The sequence below is a fragment of the Phaenicophaeus curvirostris genome, chromosome 1 (genome assembly GCF_032191515.1).
Source record: "Phaenicophaeus curvirostris isolate KB17595 chromosome 1, BPBGC_Pcur_1.0, whole genome shotgun sequence".
NCBI classification, from domain to species: domain Eukaryota; kingdom Metazoa; phylum Chordata; class Aves; order Cuculiformes; family Cuculidae; genus Phaenicophaeus; species Phaenicophaeus curvirostris.
Window position 1 is genome coordinate 1,120,700 of NC_091392.1, and position 22,929 is coordinate 1,143,628.

The window sequence follows — 22,929 nt, forward strand, 5'->3', positions numbered from 1 at the left end:
ATTCAATGATTCTGTGATTCAATGGTTCTAGGATTCAATGGTTCTAGGATTCAAGGATTCTATGATTCTACAATTCTATGATTCTATGATTCTACAGTTTGGTGATGCTATGATTCTATGATTCCACAAGTCTACGATTCTACAATTCAGTGATTCTATGATTCAATGATTCTATGATTCAGTGGTTCTATGATTCAATGATTCTACAATTCTACGATTCTATGATTCTACAATTCTATGATTCTATGATTCCACAAGTCTACGATTCTACACTTCAGTGATTCAATGGTTCTATGATTCAATAGTTCTATGATTCTACAATTCCACGATTCTATGATTCTACAATTCTATGATTCTACAATTCTATGATTCTACAATTCTACAATTCTACGATTCTACAATTCTACGATTCTATGATTCTATGATTCTACGATTCTATGATTCTACAGTTTGGTGATGCTATGATTCTACGATTCCACAAGTCTACGATTCTACAGTTCAGTGATTCTATGATTCAATGATTCAATGATTCTACAATTCTACAATTCTGCAATTCTACGATTCTATGATTCTACAGTTTGGTGATGCTATGATTCTATGACTCTATGATTCTACGACTCTCTGATTCTACGATTCCGCAATTCTATCATTCTACAACTCGGTGACTCAATGATTCTACGATTTCGTGATTCTACGGCTCCCCAATTCCACGATTCAAGGCTTCTGTGGCTCCGCAACCCCGCGATGCTACGATTCCACCATTCCAGCGCGCTGCAACTCGGGGATTCCGTGATTTTACGATCCTGCCACTCTCCAGCTCCCTGATGCTTCGATTCCAACCCTCTCCGACTCTACCAGCCGCTGATGCTCTGACCCTTCGAGCCCCTCACTCCCCAGCCCCGGTTCCCCGCATCCCCCCGCATCCCCCCCGGTCCCCCCCGCCCCGCTCACCCCGCTGGCTCCGCTCGCCCATGGCGGCTCCCTCCGCAGGGACCCCGGTTCGATTCCCGGGGCCGGCGGGCTCAGGCAGCCTCTGTCCCCGCCATCCGCCGGCCCCAGGAAGTGGAAAGGGCGTGGAAGGCGAGGGACTGGGCTGAAGGCGACGAGGTGGAAGGGGGGGAAGGGAGGAAAAAGGAAAAGAAAAAAAAAAAAAAAAAAAACAGAAAGTGAAAACTGAACCGGAAAGAGAGCGTGGCGGCCGCGGCGGCTTTTCCTCTTCCCGCGGGGTCAGCGCCGCCCCCGCCCCGGGCCCTGCGGCTCTCCCTCCTCTGTCCCTTCTCTCTGCCCCTCAGCCCCATCCCTCTGCCCCTCATCCCCCTCCCTCTGTCCTTCTGCCCCTCATCCCCTTCCCTCTGTCCCTAAACCCCTTCCCTCTGTCCCTAAACTCCTTCCCTCTGTCCCCCAGCCCCTCATCAACTTCCCTCTGCCCCTAAACCCCTTCCCTCTGCCCCTCATCCCCTTCCCTCTGCCCCTCATCCCCTTCCCTCTGCCCCTAAACCCCTTCCCTCTGCCCCTCATCCCCTTCCCTCTGCCCCTAAACCCCTTCCCTCTGCCCCTCATCCCCTTCCCTCTGTCCCTCATCCCCTTCCCTCTGCCCGTAAACCTCTTCCCTCTGCCCCTCAACCCCATCCCTCTGTCCCTCAACCCCTTCCCTCTGTCCTTCTGCCCCTCATCACCTTCCCTCTGTCCCTAAACCCCTTCCCTCTGTTCTTCTGCCCCTCATCACCTTCCCTCTGTCCCTAAACCCCTTCCCTCTGTTCTTCTGCCCCTCATCCCCATCCCTCTGTCCCTCATCCCTTTCCCTCTGCCCCTAAACCCCTTCCCTCTGTCCCTCATCCCCTTCCCTCTGTCCCTCATCCCCTTCCCTCTGTCCCTCATCCCCTTCCCTCTGCCCCTCAACCCCTTCCCTCTGTCCCTAAACCCCTTCCCTCTGCCCCTCATCCCCTTCCCTCTGTCCCTCATCCCCATCCCTCTGTCCCTCATCCCCTTCCCTCTGCCCCTAAACCCCTTCCCTCTGCCCCTCATCCCCTTCCCTCTGCCCCTCATCCCCTTCCCTCTGCCCCTCAACCCCTTCCCTCTGTCCCTCATCCCCTTCCCTCTGCCCCTCATCCCCTTCCCTCTGTCCCTCATCCCCTTCCCTCTGTCCCTCATCCCCTTCCCTCTGTCCCTCATCCCCTTCCCTCTGCCCCTCAACCCCTTCCCTCTGTCCCTAAACCCCTTCCCTCTGTCCCTCATCCCCATCCCTCTGTCCCTCATCCCCATCCCTCTGTCCCTCAACCCCTTCCCTCTGCCCCTCATCCCCATCCCCTTCCCTCTGTCCCTCTGTCCTTTCCTTCTGTCCCCCAGCCCCTTCCTTCGGTCCTGTCCCTTCCCTCAGACCTTTCCTCGTCCCCTTCCCTCTGTCCCTCAGTCCCTTCCCTCTGACCCCCAGCCCCTCTGTCCCTAAACCCCTTCCCTCTGCCCCTTCCCTCTATTGCTCTGTCACTTCACTATGTCCCTCAGCCCCTCTGTCCCTCAACCCCTTCCCTCTGTCCCTCAGCCCCTTCCCTCTGTCCCTCAGCCCTTCCCCCTGTCCCTCAGCCCTTCCCTCTGTCCCTAGACACTGGACCAGGTTGCTCCAAGCCCCTTCCAACCTGACCTTGAACACTTCCAGTGGTGGGACATCCAAAACTTCAGTGTCTCAGCACATTCAGTGCAAAATGTTTCTGATAGCCAGTCTAAACCTTCTCTCTCTTGGTTTAGAACCATTGCCCCTTGTCCCCTCTCTACAGGTCCAAGTCTTTTCCCATCTTTCTTGGAAGCTCCCTCTTGTTCAAAACTTCATCTCCTTCCCCTACTCAGTTGAGTTTAAAGCTCTCTGTGGCCTCCTTCGTGGTGAAGACTCCCTTGTCCTACCTGGACAGGCAACTCATAGAAGAATTTCTACACTACAAGGCTGGTGAGGCACTGGCAAGGGTCGCCCAGGGAAGTCGTAGCTGCCTCATCCCTGGAGGGGTTCAAAGCCAGGTAGGATGGAGCCTTGAGCAGCCTGATCCAGTGGAAGGTGTCTCTGCCCGTGGCGGGGAGGTTGGAATTGGAATTGGATGGGCTTTAAGGTGCCTTCACACCCAAACAACTCCATGTTCTATCATCCTCCTCCTCCTTCCTAAACCACTCCCTCTAACTGGGAGGACGGAGGAGAACATCACTTCTGCTCCAGATCCTTTTAATGTTGCTCTAAGGGACGTAAAGTCTCTTTTGATGGTTCGGAGTTGCCTCATTGCACTATTGTCAGACCTTGTGTGGAATAGTAAGTGTGGCTGATAGTTTTTAGGGTTCACCAGCCTCTCGGGGACATCATGAATGCAGCCAACAGTCGATGTTGCAAGAGACTTCGGAGAAGGGAACAGGATGATCTGGGTTTGCCCTCCCTCTTACGCAAGGGGGGACACAGCGTGCCGGGTGCTGGATCAACGGTTGCATTCCATGAACATGTGTTTGGCTGGTGGGTGGTTGGATGGGAGCCCACCTGGGCTTTTGGGTTCTTTTGGCAACAAGATCCTCCTCTTCTCCAGGGTTGTTTAGCCTGGAGAAGAGGAGGCTGAGGGGAGACCTCATTGCTCTCTCCAACTACCTAAAAGGAGGTTGTGGAGAGGAGGGAGCTGGGCTCTTCTCCCAAGGGACAGGGGACAGGACGAGAGGGAATGGCCTCAAGCTCCACCAGGGAGGTTCAGGCTGAACATTAGGAAAAATTTTTTCACAGAAAGGGTCATTGGTCCCTGGCAGAGGCTGCCCAGGGAGGTGGTTGAGTCCCCTTCCCTGGAGGGGTTTAAGGGCCGGGTGGCCGAGGTGCTGAGGGACATGGGTTAGTGATTGATGGGAATGGTTGGACTCAATGATCTGATGGGTCTTTTCCAACCTGGTTATTCTATGATTCACAGTGCTGGATCCACACAGTGATGCGCATCATGGATATGCCCTTTGGTCATCTAGCTGGACTAATAAAGTTATGGAGACCCTGATTTCTAGTCCTTGCTGGTGTTTACACAGCGTCTTTGAGCGTCCCTGTCCTCAACTCCCCCATGACCTCTGCTGAACTCGTTTGGTGTATTTTCATGTGCTGGGGTGGTCACGGCCTTAGTCGGAACCATCAGCAAACAAAGGGAAAAAGGAGAAAGATCAATGAGATGACCACGTGCCGGCTCTCCAATAAGTCACCTATTACTCAAAGTAAAGCTGCAGATCCTAAGACTTCGCATCCACAGCAGCAGAAAGTGCAAAGTGCAACCACCCAAGGAGAAACTGAAGGCACTGAGAAGAGTAAATCATTCATTTGGTGTCCTACAGTCACTGATCGTGGTCTTCTGCTCCGACCACAGAGCAGCCCACTTCCAGTTTGCCAGACCCAGTTTGTAGCCCCTGCTGATACCAAAAAAAATTCTGGTACCAAAACCAGAATTCTTCAGCCCTGCTGGAAGGGATCTGGGGGTCCTGGTGGACCATGAGCCGACAGTGAACCCTGGCAGCCAAGAGGGCAACCATGTCCTGGGGTGCATCCAGCACGGTGTTGCCACCTGGTCCAGGGAGGAGGTCGTCCTGCTCTGCTCCACCTCGAGCACTGCGTGCAGGTTTGGGCATCACAGGATTAAAAAGGATCTAAAGCTTTTGGAGGGGGTCCAGAGGAGGTCACAAAGTTGGTGAAGGGTTTAGCGAGGAAGTCGTAGGACTTGAAGTGGCTTCTTCTGTTCAGCCTGGAGAAGACTGAGAGGAGAGCTCATCACAGTCTAGAGCTTCCTCACAAAGGGAGAAGAGGGAGCAGGCGCTGATCTCTTCTCCCTGGTGACCAATGACCCTGTTGGGTGGCAACCTGTGCATCGTGGTGGAGGAGAGCCCATGATCTAACCATGGTGGGGACGTAGTTTCTGGCAATTTTCTATTCTGGTTTCTTTGAAAGAATGAGTCATAAAGTCCTGGTGTGTCCGCAAGCCTAAAATAAACAAGTAGTCATTTGAAGATCTATTTCTTCTCCTATTCAGAAGAGAAACGAATGATGCCCGGAGAGTAGAAGAGCGACGAAGCTGGTGAAGAGGCTGGAGAACAAGTCTCACAAAGAGCAGCTGAGGGACCTGGGGTTGTTTAGCCTGGAGAAAAGGAGGCTGAAGGGAAACCTTATCACTTTCTACAACTCCCTGAAAGGAGGTTGTAGTGAGGTGGGTGTTGGTCTCTTCTCCCAAGTGACAGGTGATGGGACAAGAGGAAATGGCCTCAAGTTGCTCCAGGGCAGGTTCAGATTGGACATCAGGAAAAATTTCTTCACTCGGAAGGTTCTCAGGCCCTGGCAGAGGCTGCCCAGGGAGGTGGTGGAGTCCCCATCCCTGGAGGTGTTTAAAAGACGGGGAGATGAGGTGCTTAGAGATCTGGTTTAGTAGTGGACAGGTACAGTTGGACTTGATGATCTCAAAGGTCTTTTCCAACCTAACGATTCTGTGATTTGACGAGATGCTGTTGGTCACTCTGAGAAAGAAAAGATTTGCAATGAAACGAGTCAACGAGGAGGTGGAAACAGCGCTTCCTGGCACCCATGGTGTCTTCCTCCTGAAGGACAACACACGATGGGGAAACAAATAATGAGGTTTGAGATCGTTACTGACTGGGTGGCAAGAGAGATCGGCTCGGCTTGGGTCACGAGACACTGGCCCAGGTGGCCCAGGGAAGTTGTGGCTGCTCCATCCCTGGAGGTGTTCAAGGCCAGGTTGGATGGGGCCTGGAGCAACCTGATCCAGTGGGAGGTGTCCCTGCCCAGGGCAGGGTTGGACCTGGATGGGCTTTGAGGTCTTTTTGATGCCACCTCCACACCTAGGCTGGAATCCTGGGATCAAGCTGGGAATCTCAAAGCTATTTTCAATAGACCAGGCTGTGATGTCCCAAGAGTCCACACCAGTGTCACCAGTACCCCCTCTCCCCAAACACCAGTTCCCCCAGTGCCCATTCTCCCAAAACACCAGTGCTCCCAGTATCCCCTCGTCACTCCCCCAAGTGCTTTCCCCCCTACACCAGTGCTCCCAGTATCTACTCCCAACACACCCCACTGCCTCCAGTACCCCCACTACTCCCTCTCCACACACACCAGTACCCCCAGTGTCCCCTCTGCCTGCACCAGTACTCCCAGTATCCCCTCCCCATACACACGAGCACTCCCAGTACCCCCTCCCCACATATACTAGTGTCCTCAGTACCACCTTCCCCTCACACCAGTGCTCCCAGTGCCCCTTTCACCAGTGCCCCCAGTATCCCCTCCCACACCAGTACCTCCCAATACCGCCTTCCCCCCACACCAGTTCTCCCAGTACCCCCTCCCCACCTACACCAGTTACCTCCCCCCTCCTCAAGTGCCCCCTCCTAACACAAACCAGTGCCTCCAGCACCACTCCTAGTGCCCCCAGTACCCCCTCCCCCCCCACCAGTGCTCCCCGTGCCCCCTCCACCCACACCAGTGCTCCCAGTACCCCCTCTCCACCTACACCAGTAACCTCCCCCCTCAAGTGCCCCCTCCTAACACAAACCAGTGCCTCCAGTACCCCTCTTAGTGCTCCCAGTACCCCCTCCCCCAACACCAGTGCTCCCAGTGCCCCCTCCCTCCACACCAGTGCTCCCAGCACCCCCTCCCCCTTCACCAGTACTCCCAGCACCCCCTCCCCCTGCACCAGTGCTCCCAGTGCCCCCTCCCCCTTCACCAGTGCTCCCAGCACCCCCTCCCCCTGCACCAGTGCTCCCAGCACACCCTCCCCTCACACCAGTGCTCCCAGTGCCCCCTCCCCCCCACCAGTGCTCCCAGCACCCCCTCCCCTCGCACCAATACTCCCAGTGCCTCCAGTACCCCTCCTAGTGCTCCCAGTCCCCCCTCCCCACCACACCAGTGCTCCCAGTGCCCCCTCCCCACACACACGAGGCCCCGCTCCGCTCAGAACTACAACTCCCGGCAGCCACCGGTGCCGGATTGGGAGCGCGGAGGAGGCGGAACTCGGAGGAGGCGGAACTCGAGGCGCGGGGGAGGCGGAACCCGGAGCCCGGAGGAGGCGGAACTCGAGGCACAGAGCCCGGAGCCCCGAGGAGGCGGAACTGGAGGCGCGGAGCCCGGAGCAGGCGGAGCTCGAGGCCCGGAGCAGGCGGAGCTCGAGGCCCAGAGGCGGGGCCGGCGGCCTCTCCATCGCTGCCGGAGCCCCGGCGGCCCCGGGGCCATGGAGAGCCCGGTGGGCAGCGGCTCCGTGCGGGGCGAGATCGGTGCGTGGGGGGCGGGTGGGGGGACACACGGCCGTTTGGGATGGAAAGGACGGGTTAGGGTAGGCGGGGGTTGCTTTTGGGGTGGGCAGGGTGGGGGTTTGGGGGTGGAAGATGGGTTTCGGGGTGGTCTGGAGGGTTTGGGGCTGGTCTGGAGGGTTTAGGGGTGGTCTGGAGGGTTTTGGGGTGAGCAGGAAGGCTTGGGGCTGGTCTGGGGGGTTTGGGGCTGGCCTGGAGGGTTTAGGGGTGGTCTGGAGGGTTTAGGGGTGAACAGGAAGGTTTGGGGCTGGTCTGGGGGGTTTTGGGGCTGGTCTGGGGGGTTTTGGGGCTGGTCTGGAGGGTTTGGGGCTGGTTTGGAGGGTTTAGAGGTGGACAGGAAGGTTTGGGGCTGGTCTGGAGGGTTTAGGGGTGGTCTGGAGGGTTTTGGGGTGAGCAGGAAGGCTTGGGGCTGGTCTGGGGGGTTTGGGGCTGGTCTGGAGGGTTTAGGGGTGAGCAGGAAGGTTTGGGGCTGGTCTGGGGGGTTTTGGGGCTGGTCTGGGGGGTTTAGGGGTGGTCTGGAGGGTTTGGGGCTGGTCTGGGGGGTTTTGGGGCTGGTCTGGAGGGTTTGGGGGCTGGTTTGGAGGGTTTTGGGGAGAGCAGAAAGGTTTGGGGCTGGTCTGGAGGGTTTTGGGCCTGGTCTGGAGGGTTTGGAGGTGAGCAGGAAGGTTTGGGGCTGGTTTGGAGGGTTTTGGGGTTGGGCAGGAGGGTTTGGGGCTGGTCTGGGGGGTTTGGAGGTGAGCAGAAAGATTTGGGGCTTGTCTGGAGGGTTTTGGGGTGAGCAGAAATGTTTGGAGCTGGTCTTGAGGGTTTTGGGGCTGGTTTGGGACTGGTCTGGAGGGTTTGGAGGTGAGCAGGAAGGTTTGGGGCTGGTCTGGAGGGTTTTGGGGTGGGTAAGATGGTTTTGGGGTCTTCATGATGGTTTGGAGGAGCTCAGGGTGGTTTGGGGGTGACCAAGATGGTTTAGAGGAGGACGGGGGGGTTAGAGGAGGGCAGGATGGTTTGGTGGTGAGCAGGATGAGTTAGAGGTGGGCAGGATGGTTTTGGGGTGAATAGAATGATTTAGAGTGGGGTAGGAAGGTTTGATGGATGGGCTAGAAGGTTTGGGGTTGTCAGTATGGTTTGGGAGTGAGCAGGAGGATCTAGGGGTGAGCAGGATGAGTTTGGGGATGGATAAGATGGTTTGGAGATGGCCAGGATGATTTGGAGGTGGACAGGACAATTTTGGGTTGAATAGAATGGTTTAGAGAGGGGCAGGGTGGTTTAGGGAAGGGCAAGAAGGTTTTGAGGTTCCTCACGATGGTTTAAAGAAGCGCAGGTTGGTTTGGGGATGAATAGGATGGTTTAGAGGTGGGCAGGGAGGTTTGGAGGTGGTCAGGATGGTTTTGGGTTGAATAGGATGGTTTGTGGGTGGGTGAGAGGCTTTAAGGGTGAGCAGAAGAGTTTGGGGGTGAGCAGGACAGTGTTGGATGGTTTAGAGGTGGGCAGGATCATTTTGGGGTGGACAGGACGGTTTAAGGGTGACCAGCACGGTCTAGAGGTTGACGAGACGGTTTGGAGGGTGAGCAGGATGATTTAGAGTGGACAGGATGGTTTGAGGATGAGTAGGAGGGTTGGGCAGGAGGGTTTAGAGGTAGGCAAGAAGGTTTGAGGTTGAGCAGGGCAGTTTGGAGGTGAGCAAGAAGTTTTGGGGTTGAGCAGGGCAGTTTGGGGCTGGACAGGTTGGTTTGGCCGGCGTGTGGCCTCTCCCAAAGAACGGGATAAGAGGAGGGTGAGGACGCTTCTGGATGTGGGAAATTATCGTTGCTCCTCTGTGTGCGTCTGATCCAAGGAGGAGGTTTTGGAGAGCTGGAGGTGTTCAAGGCCAGGTTGGATGAGACTTTGAGCAACCTGGTCCAGTGAAAAGTGTCCCTGCCCATGGCAGGAGGGTTGAACCCGGATGGGCTTTGAGGTCCCTTCCAACCCAAACCATTCTGTGATTCTTCTCGGGGAACCCAGTATTAGGAACGGTCCCTGAGATGTCAGCGGTCAACGGGGAACCCACAAATGTGAAGGACCCGATTTAAAATCACGTCCTGAGTGGGGAGCATGGTGAGGAACAAGCTCCTCATTCCCATCTCTCTCTTCTAGCTGCTGGCCCATGTGCCCCACCTGCTTTTCTCCAGCATGGAGACCCATTTGTTCCACGTGTATGGTTTATATTTATTGACTTTTTTGATTCTTCTTTCCTTTTCAGGCTTCTGGGCCGATCGGACACCGGTTCACGAAGCGGCCAGGCGAGGAGAAATCCTGCAGCTGCAGCAGCTGATCGAGAGTGGAGCCTGCGTCAACGCTGTCACCTATGACTCGATCACCCCCTTGCACGAGGCGAGTCTGCGAGGACAAACTCAATGTGTCAAGCTTCTGCTGGCAGCAGGAGCCCAGGTGTGTGTCCAGGTCTGATCCAACTGGGGACGTGTTGCTTCGTGAGGAACTGGAAGTTGTGGCTTCTCCATCCCTGGAGCTGTTCAAGGAAAAGTTGGATGGAGCTTGGAGCAACCTGATCCAGTTGGAGGTGTCCCTGCCCACCGCAGGGGGTTGGAACTGCATGGGCTTTGAGGTCCCTTCCAACTCAAACCATTCCATGGTTCTACGATTCTATTTCTAGAGTTCAAAGAAGTGAAAGCACCAGCCAGAGGTGCAGCAGCCTGTGGGTGCCTAACATTTTTTTTAATCTCCCTTGAAGGTGGATGCCAGGAACATCGATGGGAGCACTCCGCTCTGCGACGCCTGCGCCTCGGGGAGCATCGAGTGTGTCAAAGTGCTGCTGTCCCATGGAGCCAAGGTCAACCCTCCCCTTTACACGGCGTCTCCTCTCCACGAAGCCTGCATGAACGGTGAGCTCACCTGATCTTAGAATAGAATCATAGAATTGTAGAATAACCAGGTTGGAAAAGACCCACTGGATCATCGAGTCCAACCATTCCCATCAGTCACTAACCCATGTCCCTCAGCACCTCGGCCACCCGGCCCTTAAACCCCTCCAGGGAAGGGGACTCAACCCCCTCCCTGGGCAGCCTCGGACAGGGACCAGTCACCCTTTCTGGGGAAAATTTTTTCTTAATGTCCAGCCTGAGCCTCCCCTGGTGGAGCTTGAGGCCATTCCCTCTCGTCCTGTCCCCTGTCCCTTGGGAGAAGAGCCCAGCTCCCTCCTCTCCACAACCTCCTCTCAGGGACTTGGAGAGAGCAATGAGGTCTCCCCTCAGCCTCCTCTTCTCCAGGCTAAACACCCCCAGGGCCCTCAGGCTTGTTCTCCAGCCCCTTCCCCAGCTTCGTTGCTCTTCTCTGCACTCGCTCCAGAGCCTCAACATCCTTCTGGTGGGGAGGGGCCCAGCACTGACCCCAGGATTCGAGGAGCGCTCTCCCCAGGGCCGAGTCCAGAGGGCGAAGAACCTCCCTGGCCCTGCTGGCCACGCCGGCTCTGATCCAAGCCAAGATGCCCTTGGCCTTCTTGGCCAGCTGGGCCCCTGCTGGCTCCTGTTCAACCAACCCCCCCAGGTCCTTCTCCTCCAGGCAGTTTCCAGCCAGCCTTCTCCTAGGCTGGAGCTGCCCAGGGTTGTTGTGCCCCAAGTGCAGGACCCGCCATTTGGCCTCGTTAACCCTCATCCCGTTGGTCTCAGCCCATGGATCCAGCCTGTTCAGATCCCTTTGGAGCCTCCCGACCCTCCAGCAGATCAACACTCCCACCCAGCTTAGTGTCATCTCCAGACTTGCTCAGGGTGCGCTCGATGCCTTCATCCAGGTCATTGATAAAGACATTGAACAGGGCTGGACTCAGCACTGAGCCCTTGGACACCACTTGGAACTGGCCTCCAGTCTTCTCCACAGAAGCAGCTGTCAAGTACCTTAAATTGACCTTAAGCTGTTGTTGCGCATCAGACCATTAGGACTTGCAGTTCATAGGATCATGAAGGTTGGAAAAGACCTCTAAGCTCTTCCAGTCTAACCATCACCCCAGCCCCACCGTGCCTACTAAACCATGTCCCAAAGTGCCATGTCTACATATTTTTTTTTTGAACTCCTCAAGGGATGGAGACTCCACCACTGGCCTGGGGAATGTCTTCCAATGCTTCACTACTCTTGCAGGAAAGAAATTTCTCCTAATATCCAGTCTAAACCTCTCCTGTCACAACTTGAGGCCATTTCCTCTTGTCGTATCCTTCGTTACTTGGGAGAAGAGACCAGCACCCATGTGGCTCCAGCCTCCTTTCAGGGAGCTGCAGAGAGCGATGAGGTCTCCCCTCAGCCTCCTCTTCTTTAGACTAAACAGCCCCAGGGCCTTCAGCCACTCCCAGAACCTCTGGCCTCCAGACCCTTCCCCAGCTCCCTTCTCTTCTCTGGACACGCTCCAGCTCCTCAAGATGTTTCTTGTACTGAGGGACCTGAAACCAAACCCAGGATTCGAGGTGCGGCCTCACCAGTGCCGAGTCCAAGGGGACGAACCGTTCCCTGCTCCTGCTGGCCACACCACGGCTGATCCAAGCCAGGAGGCTGTTGGCCTTCTTGGCCACCTGGGCCACCGCTGACTCATGTTCAACCACTGCCAATCAACACCCCCAGGTCCTTTTCCAGATGCTTCTCTCCAAGCCTGGAGCTCTGCATGGGGTTGTTGTGTCCCGTGCACAGGACTCGGCACTTGGGCTTGTTCAACCTCATACAATTGACAGGGGCCCATAGATCCAGCCTGGCCAGATCCCTCTGCAGAACCTTCTTGTCCTCAAGCAGATTGATTCTTCTTCCCAATTCGGTGCTACACATGGGTCGGGGCAATATGCAACTTCAATACAGGCTGAAGGGTGATGTGATTGAGAGCAGCCCTGAGGAGAAGGACTTGGGGTGCTGGGGGAGGAGAAGCTCAACGTGAGCTATCAGTGTGCACTCACAGCCCAGAAACCAGCCGTGTCCTGGGCTGCATCCAAACAAGTGTGGCCAGCAGGGCCAGGGAAGGGGATTCTGGCCCTTTACTCTCATGAGACCCCACCTGGAGTCCTGTATCCAGTTCTGGAATCCCCAACATAAGGAGATGGAACTGGTGGAACGGGTCCAGAGGAGGCTACGAAGATGATGCGAGGACTGGAGCACCTCTGCTATGAGGACAGGCTGAGAGAGTTGGGGTTGTTCAGCCTGGAGAAGAGAAGGCTCCAGGGAGACCTTATAGTGACCTTCCAGTATCTGAAGGGGCTCCAGGAAAGCTGGGGAGAGACTTTTTCCAAGGGCCTGGAGTGACAGGACAAGGGGCAATGGCTTTAAATTGGAAGGGGGAGCATTTAGGTTAGACCTTAAGAAGAATTTATTCCCAATGAGAGTGGTGAGACCCTGGCCCAGGTTGCCCAGAGATGTTGTTTCCCCATCCCTGGAGGTGTTCATGGCCAAGTTGAATGGGGCCTTGAGCATCCTGGTCCAGTGGGAGGTGTCCCTGCCCGTGGCAGGGGGGTTGGAACTGGGTGGGCTTTGAGGTCCCTTCCAACCCAACCCATGCCACGATTCTGTGCAGCTCTTGTGAGCAGAGTTTGCGTCTTCTTCCTCTGATCCAAGCTGAGATGGGGTTCGTTGTTCTGATGAAAGCCCAAGACCATCAGATGGTCCTGCCTGAGACCCATCCTGGTCTTTGACTATAATTCCAACCCTGACCTGACACCTGCAAGTACGCAACCACAGGAAAGCCAGGATGTGGAAGCTCATTTAGTCAGCCCGGTGGTGTTGGGTTGGACTTCAGGATCTTAGAGGTCTTTTCCAATCTTAATGATTCTATGGTTTGCTGTCCGCTTTAGATGATCATGACCACACCTCTTAATCTTCTCACAGAAAGGGTCATTGGGCACTGGCAGAGGCTGCTCAGGGAGGGGGTTGAGTCCCCTTCCCTGGAGGGGTTTAAGGGACGGGTGGACGAGGTGCTGAGGGACGTGGTTTACTGTTTGATAGGAATGGTTGGACTCGATGATCCGGTAGGTCTCTTCCAACCTGGTTATTCTATGATCACTTTGTGACTCAGTTTCCTCCTCGTAAGCTGTAATACCTCCTCTCCCCTCCTTGTCACTTGTTTTGTGGTGTGCTGTCCTGGACAGAGTTGCCTTCAACTATGAAGGCTGTGACAGGTGACATTTTTGACCACCGGGTCTTTAAATATGTAGCTGTGAACTCTTGCTTAGCTTTTCCTCTTGAAACCGTTTTCAAGGCTTGTTGATGCCAGCCGAGTTCATTGTCTTGGCTCACAAGCGTTTCTGCTTTGGAGCCATCACCCCAGACATTAAACATGTTTGTGGGTCAGGCTAATCTCAACATTGAATCATAGAATTACTAGGTTGGAGAAGACCTTGAGATCATTGAGTCCAACCCTACCTGTCCACTACTAAACCAGATTCCTGAGCACCTCATCTACCCATCCTTTGAACGCCTCCAGGGGTGGTGACTCCACGACCTCCCTGGGCAGCCTCTGCCAGGGCCTGAGAACCCTTCTTGTGAAGAAATTTTTCCTGATGTCCAATCTGGACGTGCCCTAGTGCAACTTGAGGCCATTTCCTCTCCTCCTATCTCCTGTCAGTTGAGAGAAGAGACCAACACCCACCTCGCTACAACCTCCTTTCAGGGAGTTGTAGACAGTGATAAGGTCTCCCCTCAGCTTTCTCTTCCCCAGGCTAAACAACCCTGGGTCCTTCAGCTGCCTCTTGTAACACTTGTTCCCCAGCCCCTTCCCCATCTCCATTCCCTTCTCCAGATGTGCTCCAGCCCCTCAATGTCCTTCTTGGAGTCAGGGACCCAAAACTGAACCCAGGATTCAAGGTGAGGTCTCACCAGTGCTGAGTCCAGGGGCACCATCACCTGCCTGGTCCTGCTATCCATACTTTTTCTGATCCAAGCCAAGATGCTCTTGGGCTTCTTGGCCAACTGGGCCACTGCTGGCTCATGTTCAGCCGCTGTTAACCAACACCCTCAGGTCCTTCTCCTCCAGGCAGCTTTCCAGCCACTCTTCCCCAATCCTGGAGCTGCCCAAGTGCAGGACTCAACACTTGGCCTTGTTGGACCTCATCCCATTGGTCTCTGCCTATCAATTTGAGCTGGATCCCGTATGATCCCATCTGAGCTGCGTTCTTTCTTTTCACTTGCATCTCGTTTTTCTAAAGGTAGCTCAGAGTGCGTGCAACTCCTCATCGACGTCGGTGCAAACTTGGAAGCTCATGACTGTCACTTTGGGACTCCTCTCCATGTGGCCTGTGCCAGGGAGCACCTGGACTGCGCGAAGGTTCTGCTCAAGGCAGGTATGGCAGCCGTGGGGCTTGTTTCTGGGTTGGCAGGAGACACTGGTGTCTATGCCCAGCGTTTCCCTTGGTTCTCCACAGTGATGCTCTTGTTGAAGAGCTTATTCATTCACAGCATAATGGAGGTGACAAAGGTGAACCAATCACCCTCTCCATGAAAAATTTCATCCTGATGTCCAGCCTGGCCCTCCCCTGGTGGAGCTTGAGGCCATTCCCTCTCGTCCTGTCCCCTGTCCCTTGGGAGAAGAGCCCAGCTCCCTCCTCTCCACAACCTCCTCTCAGGGAGCTGGAGAGAGCAATGAGGTCTCCCCTCAGCCTCCTCTTCTCCAGCCTAAACACCCCCAGGGCCCTCAGGCTTGTTCTCCAGCCCCTTCCCCAGCTTCGTTGCTCTTCTCTGCACTCGCTCCAGAGCCTCAACATCCTTCTGGTGGGGAGGGGCCCAGAACTGACCCCAGGATTCGAGGAGCGGTCTCCCCAGGGCCGAGGCCAGAGGGAGAAGAACCTCCCTGGCCCTGCTGGCCACGCCGCGTCTGCTCCAAGCCAAGATGCCCTTGGCCTTCTTGGCCACCTGGGCCACTGCTGGCTCAAATCATAGAATCATTAAGGCTGGAAAAGACCTCTAAGCTCATCCAGTTCAACCATCAGCCCTACACCACCGTGCCTACTAAACCATCTCCAAAAGTGCCACATCTACACAGTGTTTGAACTCCTCCAGGGATGTGGACTCATCACTGCCCTGGGCAGCTTCTTCCAGTCCTTCACTGATCTTTCAGTAGAGAATTTTTTTCTGATATCCAATCTAAACCTCCCGTTGTGCAACCTGAGACCATTCCCTCTTGTCCTGTCGCCTGTCACCTGGGAGAAGAGCCCAGCACCCACCTGCTTCCAACCTCCTTTCAGGGAGTTGTAGAGAGTGATGATGTCTCCACTCGGTCTCCTCCAGGCTGAACAACCCCAGTTCCCTCAGCCACTCCTCACAACCCTTGTTCTCCAGCCCCTTCCCCAGCTCCATTCCCCTCCTCTGGACATGCTCCAGCCCCTCAAGGTCTTTCTTGTAGTGAGGAGCCCAAAACTGCGTCCAGGATTCGTTATATATTATATATTGTCATATATATTTTCAATATATATTTAAGCTTAATGCTTAAGCATTTTTTCCATGTATACCTGTCAGTATCCAGTCTGAGATGTTCCCAATGACGTTCCCGTTCTCTGATTTTAATAAAACTCAAAACTCTCCAGCCCCCTAGAGCAAAGTTTCAACTTCTTCCTAGAAGTGGTAGCACCCGATACACCTGCCTTCAGCCTCAGTAGCACAATCACAGAATCATGGAATGGTTTGGATTGGAAGGGACCTCAAAGCCCACCCAGTTCCATGGATGGGATACCTCCCACTGGATCAAGTTGCTCCAAGCTCCATCCCACCTGGCCTTGAACACCTCCAGGGAGGAGATGGCCTGAAGTTGTTCCAGGGGAGGTTTAGATTGGATATTGGGAAAAATTTCTTTATGGGAAGAGTGGTGAAGTGTTGGAAGAGGCTGCCCAGGGCAGTGGTGGAGTCTCCATCCCTGGAGGGCTTCAAAAAGTGTGGAGATGGGGTGTTCCAGGGCACGGTTTAAGTAGGCACAGTGGTGGTGTGGTGGTGGTTGGACTTGATGATCTTGGAGGTCTTTTCCAACCTTAATTATTACCTGACTCTAATTATTCAGAAGTGCCTGCTTCTCCTTGTTGATTATAAAAGGATTTCAGTGTGGCCACACCTATCTCAATGTCAGTCGTTTTGAGTTCAGTGAGGTTCTGTTCATCTCCACTGAGCAAATCAACTGGTAAATTCAAGTGCTTGAGGGGGATTGGAAAGATTGGCTGCCACCTAAACCTTCTTAGCAAAAATATCTGCGACTAAAACTTGATCCAGCCGTGGTGTGAGCTGCAAGATCTCATGGGCCTGGGGTATTTCTGCTTGACAAAGATGACGTTGTTTGCCTTGAGTAGGAGCTCAGAGGGGTGAACGGGACTGGGAATGGTTCTTTGCTGGCTTTGGACAGCGTGGATTCCAGAAGCATTTCTGAACTTCACACTTAGCTGCTTGTCACCTGGTAACATGGACTAAAACCCTCTTTCTGCAACAAAGACCTTGAGGTCCTGGGGCAGGTCCAGAGGAGAGCAGCAAAGCTGGTGGAGGGGCTGGAGAACAAGCCTTACGAGGAACGGCTGAGGGACCTGGGGTTGCTTAGCCTGGAAAAGAGGGGGCCGAGGGGAGACCTTATCACTGTCTACAACTCCCAGAAAGGAGGTTGTAGTGAGGTGGGTGTTGGTCTCTTCCCCTAAAATGACAGGTGACAGGACAAAATGGTCTCAAGTTGCGCCAGGAGAGATTCAGGTTGACCCTTAGGAGGAATTTCTTCACAGAAAGGGTTCTCAGGCCCTGGCAGAGGCTGCCCAGGGAGGTGGTGGAGTCTCCATCACTGGAGGGGTTTAAAAGATGGGGAGATGAGGTGCTGAGGGATCTGGTTCATTAGTGGATAGGTGTGGTTGGACTTTATGATCTCAAAGGTCTTTTCCATCCAAGCAATTCTACGAATCTATGAAAACATAAACCTAAAGAAGGCAACTCATGCATTGCCAGCACTGAGAACTTACTCAGCAGTTTGGTTTCCTGTTTGTGCTGTTTTGTTTGGATCTTCTAGCGCCTTGTACGTGTTGTAACAACGTTTTTTTTCCTCCAGTCAAGCCACTCCTTACGTTTGGGTCAACTGAGGCTTTCTCTGAAGGGGTTTGTTTCTCTTTCTGGCCTCAGGAGCAAACGTGAACGCCGCTAAACTTCACGAGACAGCCCTCCACCACGCCGCAAAAGTGAAAAACGTAGACCTGGTGGAGATGCTGATTGAATTCGGAGGAAACATTTACGCGAGGGACAACCGGGGCAAGAAGCCATCGGATTACACCTGGAGCAGCAGCCCCACAGCAAAGTGCTTTGAGTTCTATGAAAGTGAGTGAGATACGATTCCCTGCCCCAGGGATTCAGAGCCTGCTGGCTCCGTTGCACCAGGTCATGATTCTCAGCCCACTTTGATTTGTAGCTCCCTGATCTCAGCCCAGGAAGGACACAGATCATAGAATCACCAGGTTGGAAGAGACCCACCGGATCATTGAGTCCAACCATTCCTATCAAATACTAACCCATGTCCCTCAGCACCTTGTCCACCCAGGGAAGGGGACTCAACCCCCTCCCTGGGCAGCCTCGGACAGGGACCAATCACCCTTTCCGTGAAAAAGCTTTTCCTAATGTTCAGTCTAAACGTCCCCTGGTGGAGCAAATCCAGAGGAGGCCATGACAATGAGGCCTACAATAAAAATAGAGCCTACAGGAAAGGTCTGGAGTGATGGCATGAGGGGGAATGGCTTTAAATTGGACGGAGAAGATGTAGATTAAACATTAGGAAGAAATTCTTCCTGATGAGGGTGGGAAGGCACTAGAACAGGTTTCCCAGGGAAGCTGTGGCTGTCCCATCTCTGGAGGTGTTCAAGGTCAGGTTGGATGGAACCTTGGGCAGCTTGGTCTGATGGAAGATGTCTCCGTCCATGGCAGGGGGGTTGGAACTGGATGGGCTTTGAGATCCCTTCCAACCCAAATCATTCCATGATTCTATGATCATCTTCTGGTGAAGGAATAGAGTTCTTGGTAGCTAATGTAGGGCAGCTGGCCGCAGGCTGGCGCTGTGTAATTGTGGTTGAATGATGGGTAAGATGGTCTAGGTCATGTCGTCACTGAATTCAGGTCCCTCTCATGTGTCGGCACAGGTGTTTTGACTTTGCTGTGTTGAGTCAGGTCAGGGAAATCGCCCACTTGAAAACTTATTTGATCTGGGGCAGGGAAAGTGCTAAACTTTAGCAGTGCTGACTGTCTAGTTTTGGAGAAGATATCTGACTGAGGTTTGAGGATGGCTTTAAATCAGTCTTTGTCTTGATTACCATTAAAGGGCCTTAGATGAATAATTCACAGGCCCCTCCACACGGTGATCCTAATTGTCATAGAATCACAGAATCATAGAATGATTTTGGTTGGAAGGGACCTCAAAGGCCATCCAGTTCCAGCCTACCTGCCATGAACAGGAGCACCTCCCACTGGATCAGGTTGCTCAGAGTCCCATCCAACCTGACCCTGAACACTTCCATGGACGGGGCAGCCACCACTTCTCAGGGCAACTTCAATACTGGAAGGCTGGTCTCTCTGGAGCCTTCTTTTCTCCAGGCTGGACAACCCCTGTCCTCTTAGGGGAGGTGACCCAGCCCTCAGATAATCTTAGAATTGTAGAATCATAGAATAATTTGGGTTGGAAGGGACTTTAAAGATCATCTAGTACCAACCCCACACCATGGGCAGGGACACCTCCCACTGGATCAGGCTGCCCAAGGCCCCATCCAACCTGGCCTTGGACAACTCCAGGGATGGAGCAGCCACAGCTTCCCTGGGCAGCCTGTTCCGGTGTCTCACCACCCTCATGGTGAAGAAATTCTTCCTTATATCAAGTCTAAATCTGTCCCTCTCCACTTTATACCCACTTGCCCCTCGTCCTATCACTCCAAGCCTTTGTGAACAGTCCCTCTCTGGCTTTTTTGGAGCCCCTTTTACGTACTGGAGGGTCGCTATAAGGTGTCCCCGGAGCCTTCTCTTCTCCAGGCTGAACAACCCCAACTCTCTCAGCCTTTTCTCATACGGGAGGTTCTCCAGCCCTCACATCATCCTTGTAGCCTCCTCTGGACCTGTTCCAACAGCTCCATCTCCTTCTCATGTTGAGGATTCCAGAACTGGACACAATCCTCCAGATGAGGTCTCCCAAGAGAGGAATAGAGGGGCAGAATCTCATCCATTGTCGTGGCCTCCTCTAGCAGATCCACGTCCTTGCTGGGCTGAAGGTGTGAACCACGAGAGAACACAGCTATGACTCTGCTCTGCCTTCCTCGGGCCCAGCTGCTGTGGGAGGTCGAGCTCTTGTGAGCAGAGCCAGGCTTGTGATCATGGTGGAGACGATGCCACGTGTCACCCTCTTGGGCTTCGCGGGAGCATCACCCTCTGCTGAGCTGCAGTCCTAACTCTGGATCCTCTTTTCTCGTTTCAGAAACGCCTCTGAGCTTGTCGCAGCTCTGCAGGGTTACGGTGAGGAAAGCTGCTGGCCAACGAGCTCTGGAGAAGATCGCCAAGCTAAATATTCCTCCGCGATTAATCCAGTATCTGTCCTACAACTGATGGGGTGAAGGTGACCGGGAAGGACGATATCTTTAGCTCCCGCAGTATGAAGTATCAATTTCTTTCTCTTCTACCTCCCCGCACGAGTTTTAATTTAAGCCAAGTGATGTAAATAGTATTTATGAGGCAGCACTTCCCTTCTCCACGGGCAATTCTTAGCTCTGGCTTGAAGCTGGAACCTCTCCTGGGGGAATCCGTGAGGCTGTTACTGCGCTCGAGGCTCTTTGAGGAGCGTTGACCTTGCCTAATTTTACTTGTGTCTAGCATGAAGGCATCTCTGTATGATCCCACCAAGCTCCCTTTGCAGTCGGTGGAGAGAAATGGATCCTTCTGGAGCGTGATTCATCAGTCCTGTTTTAGAAGCTCGTGCTGGGATGGTCCAGCACGCTCGGGAGCGCTTGTCTCCGCTGCCTGCAAAGGGCTTTAGAGGCGATACCCTCGGCTGCGGGACATCTGGTTTCTGTAGTGAGAGCACTGGATCCCACCTAGAATCATAGAATCAGCAGGTTGGAAGAGACCCACTGGATCATCGAGTCCAACCTTTCCTATCAAACACTAAACCACGTCCCTCAGCACCTCGTCCACACTGTCTTAAAAACTCAGTTGACAAAGCTGAGGGACAAGGCTTGAGAGATCTGGGTGCTCCAGCTGGAGGCAAATTAAGTCCCCAGAAGCAAATTAAGTCCCCAGCAAGCTCAGGACTAATTAGTGTTACTGGCTTTCCGTGAATGCTGGAAGATTTGGCTCGGCACCAGCGCTGAGGACTAACTGCTACCACATCAGTGTTGACTTTTCATGCCCCGTCCTTGCTGAAGCTGAGCCAGCTCTCGCTGTAACGTTCCTCTAGGGTATCACCACGTCTAGTTTTCAAGCCCAAGCAGGAAGCAGGTCTCTCTGCGTGGCCAAGGATGCTTCCCTCCACATGGCTGGTCCCAAAGAATAATTTTTCCACTTGCTCTGAGCCGCTGTGGCCACTTGGTTGGTTTTAGGTGCAATAAGTGACAAGAGCTGCTTCCTGGTGATGCCTCAAGGACGGTGAAGGCACCTCCCTTGGGTAGTGCAGCGGATCCAGATCTTGGATTTTGAGATTTTGTACTTTATTTCCCCTCCTCTGAGTTTCTCTCTCAATGCTGGAGCCTCTCCAGAGCTTGGCAGCGGGAGGCAGGCCTGAGCTTTGCGTCGTGCTCGAATCCTTTGGCCTCAGCAGGTGTGACCCGAGTGATTTAAACCTGCAGGGTGACATTTCTATGAGCGGAGCCAAAATCGTCGTCTGCCTTCCAGAGGAGACGTTACGTGCTGTCTGCAGGCAGCGACCTATGGGAACGCAAGGGGATGGAGCTCCCTCATGCCCCCATGGCAGCTCTTAGCACTGTGATGAGAACAAATTCCTCCTCTGAATGACAAGCCAGGGTTAGAAAAACTGCTCTGATGTGGCTTCAAGCTGACTTGGGGCTCTCAACGTCCTTCAGGCTGCGAAGAGAACACTCGATTGCTTCCCTGCTACCTTCCAGCTCCCGTATCCACCAGGACGGAGCTCAGCCTCGGGAGGGAGAGGAAAACAGCACAAGCCCAGGGTTGAAGAGCAGAGATGGAACTGAATGCACTTTAATAGTGACCAGCAAACCACTTTGTTTTGTATCCCCCCCCAAGTCTATTTGTTGTTCTTTTTATCCTGCTGTGCCGTATCCTCTAGAGATGAACAGAAGAAAGTGTGCGCGCCTGCTCTTTGTCTGGTTTGTAGTTCTTGGGTTTGTGTTTCAAGTAGCAAAATGTGAAATTGCCAAGAAGCTCAGGGAAGCCCTAGAGATGTTGAGTGTGGGATTTGTCCCTGTGGTTGCTAGCATAAAGGTTTTGTATTGTATCCTTCAATAAAAGCTTCCTCTGCCCCACATGCATGTCCTTACAGACAAATATGTGTTAGGAAAACGTACCCTTTGGCACTCGGGGGTGAATCCCTTCCCTTTTGGTTCAAATTCAAATCCAAATCCCTTGTTAGGCTGCTTTTTTAACCAAAAGCTGGTGAAATAATGAAAAATGCTAAAGTCCAAGTTTCCAATGTCACCAAATACTCCTCAAACCACTAAGAATAAAATTACAAGTTCCTATTTACATCGACTTTATTTTTTTCCTCTCTTCTAAGTCATCTCGCTGGTAGGTCTTAAATTTCCTTGTTCTTTTTCAATCTCTTTTAAGAGGTCCTGCTGCTGAGTGCATCCATCCAGGGAGGACTTGCCTGGAGAAGTCGTGGATGCCCCATCTCTGGAGGTTTGGGATTTTTTGAGGCTCAGAGGGTGATAGGATAAGGAAATGACCTTAAGTTGCATCAGGGGAGGATTAGATTGGATATTAGGATTAATTAGTTGGGCTTGTTCAGCCTGGAGAATAGAAGGCTCGAAGGAGATCTCATAGTGACTTCTAGTATCTGAAAGGGGCTACGGGAAAGCTGGAGAGGGACTGTTCATAAAGGCTTGTGGTGAAAGCACGAGGGGGAATGGGGATAAACTGAGGCAGATTTAGAATAGACACAAGGAGGAATTTCCTCACCTTGAGAGTGGGGAGAGTCTGGAAGAGTTTTCCCAGGGAAGTTGTGGCTGCCCCATCCCTGGAGGGGTTCAAGGCCAGGTTGGATGGGGCTTTGATCACCCTGATCCAGTGGGAGGTGTCCCTGCCCATGGCAGGGGGGTTGGAACTGGATGATCTTTACAGTCCCTTCCAACCCAAACTATTTGATAATTCTATTATTTCTTTACTAAAAGAGTGATGAAGCATTGGAAGAGGCTGCCCAGGGCAGTGGTGGAGTCCCCATCCCTGGAGGTGTTTGAATAACACGTAGATGTGGTGCTTCAGGACATAGGTTAGCGGGCACAGTGGTGTTGGGCTGATGGTTGGACTTTGTGATCTTGGAGGTCTTCTTCCAACCTTAAGTTAATCTATAATTCTCTGGGTCTATAATAAGCCCTTCATGAAATGCTGCTGGAGCTGCTTCTTCCTAACCCTGTTGGTGACCAAGAGATGCTGCTTGGTGACTGGCAATTTGAGAGCTCCGTCCTTGTTTGGACTTTTTGCTTCTGCTGACCATGAGAAGCTCTAGTGAAA

The 22,929-nt window shown here is 53.4% G+C and overlaps 3 protein-coding genes across 7 annotated transcripts in view; 1 reads left to right on the forward strand and 2 right to left on the reverse strand.

Moving 5' to 3' along the window:
- The window catches only part of TASOR2 (transcription activation suppressor family member 2), a 46,843-nt gene extending 45,634 nt beyond the window's left edge, over window positions 1-1,209 (reverse strand). For 3 of the 5 annotated variants that reach the window (XM_069860382.1, XM_069860687.1, XM_069860450.1), the window contains exon 1: window positions 952-1,209. In XM_069860382.1, the coding sequence (XP_069716483.1) occupies window positions 952-973 (22 nt within the window). In that variant the 5' untranslated portion in view covers window positions 974-1,209. The remainder of the gene's footprint in view (window positions 1-951) is intronic. The other 2 variants (XM_069860517.1, XM_069860620.1) reach the window with 1 other exon arrangement.
- The window catches only part of LOC138725484 (calmodulin, striated muscle), a 113,997-nt gene that overhangs the window by 80,114 nt on the left and 10,954 nt on the right, over window positions 1-22,929 (reverse strand). The gene's annotated exons all lie outside the window — the stretch shown is intronic.
- On the forward strand, window positions 7,153-21,722 carry ASB13 (ankyrin repeat and SOCS box containing 13). Its single transcript, XM_069865398.1, has 6 exons — window positions 7,153-7,260; window positions 9,530-9,717; window positions 10,019-10,169; window positions 14,454-14,588; window positions 17,383-17,574; window positions 19,706-21,722. Exons 1-6 carry the CDS (start codon window positions 7,218-7,220, stop codon window positions 19,831-19,833), a joined length of 837 nt encoding a protein of 278 aa, XP_069721499.1. The 5' UTR covers window positions 7,153-7,217; the 3' UTR covers window positions 19,834-21,722.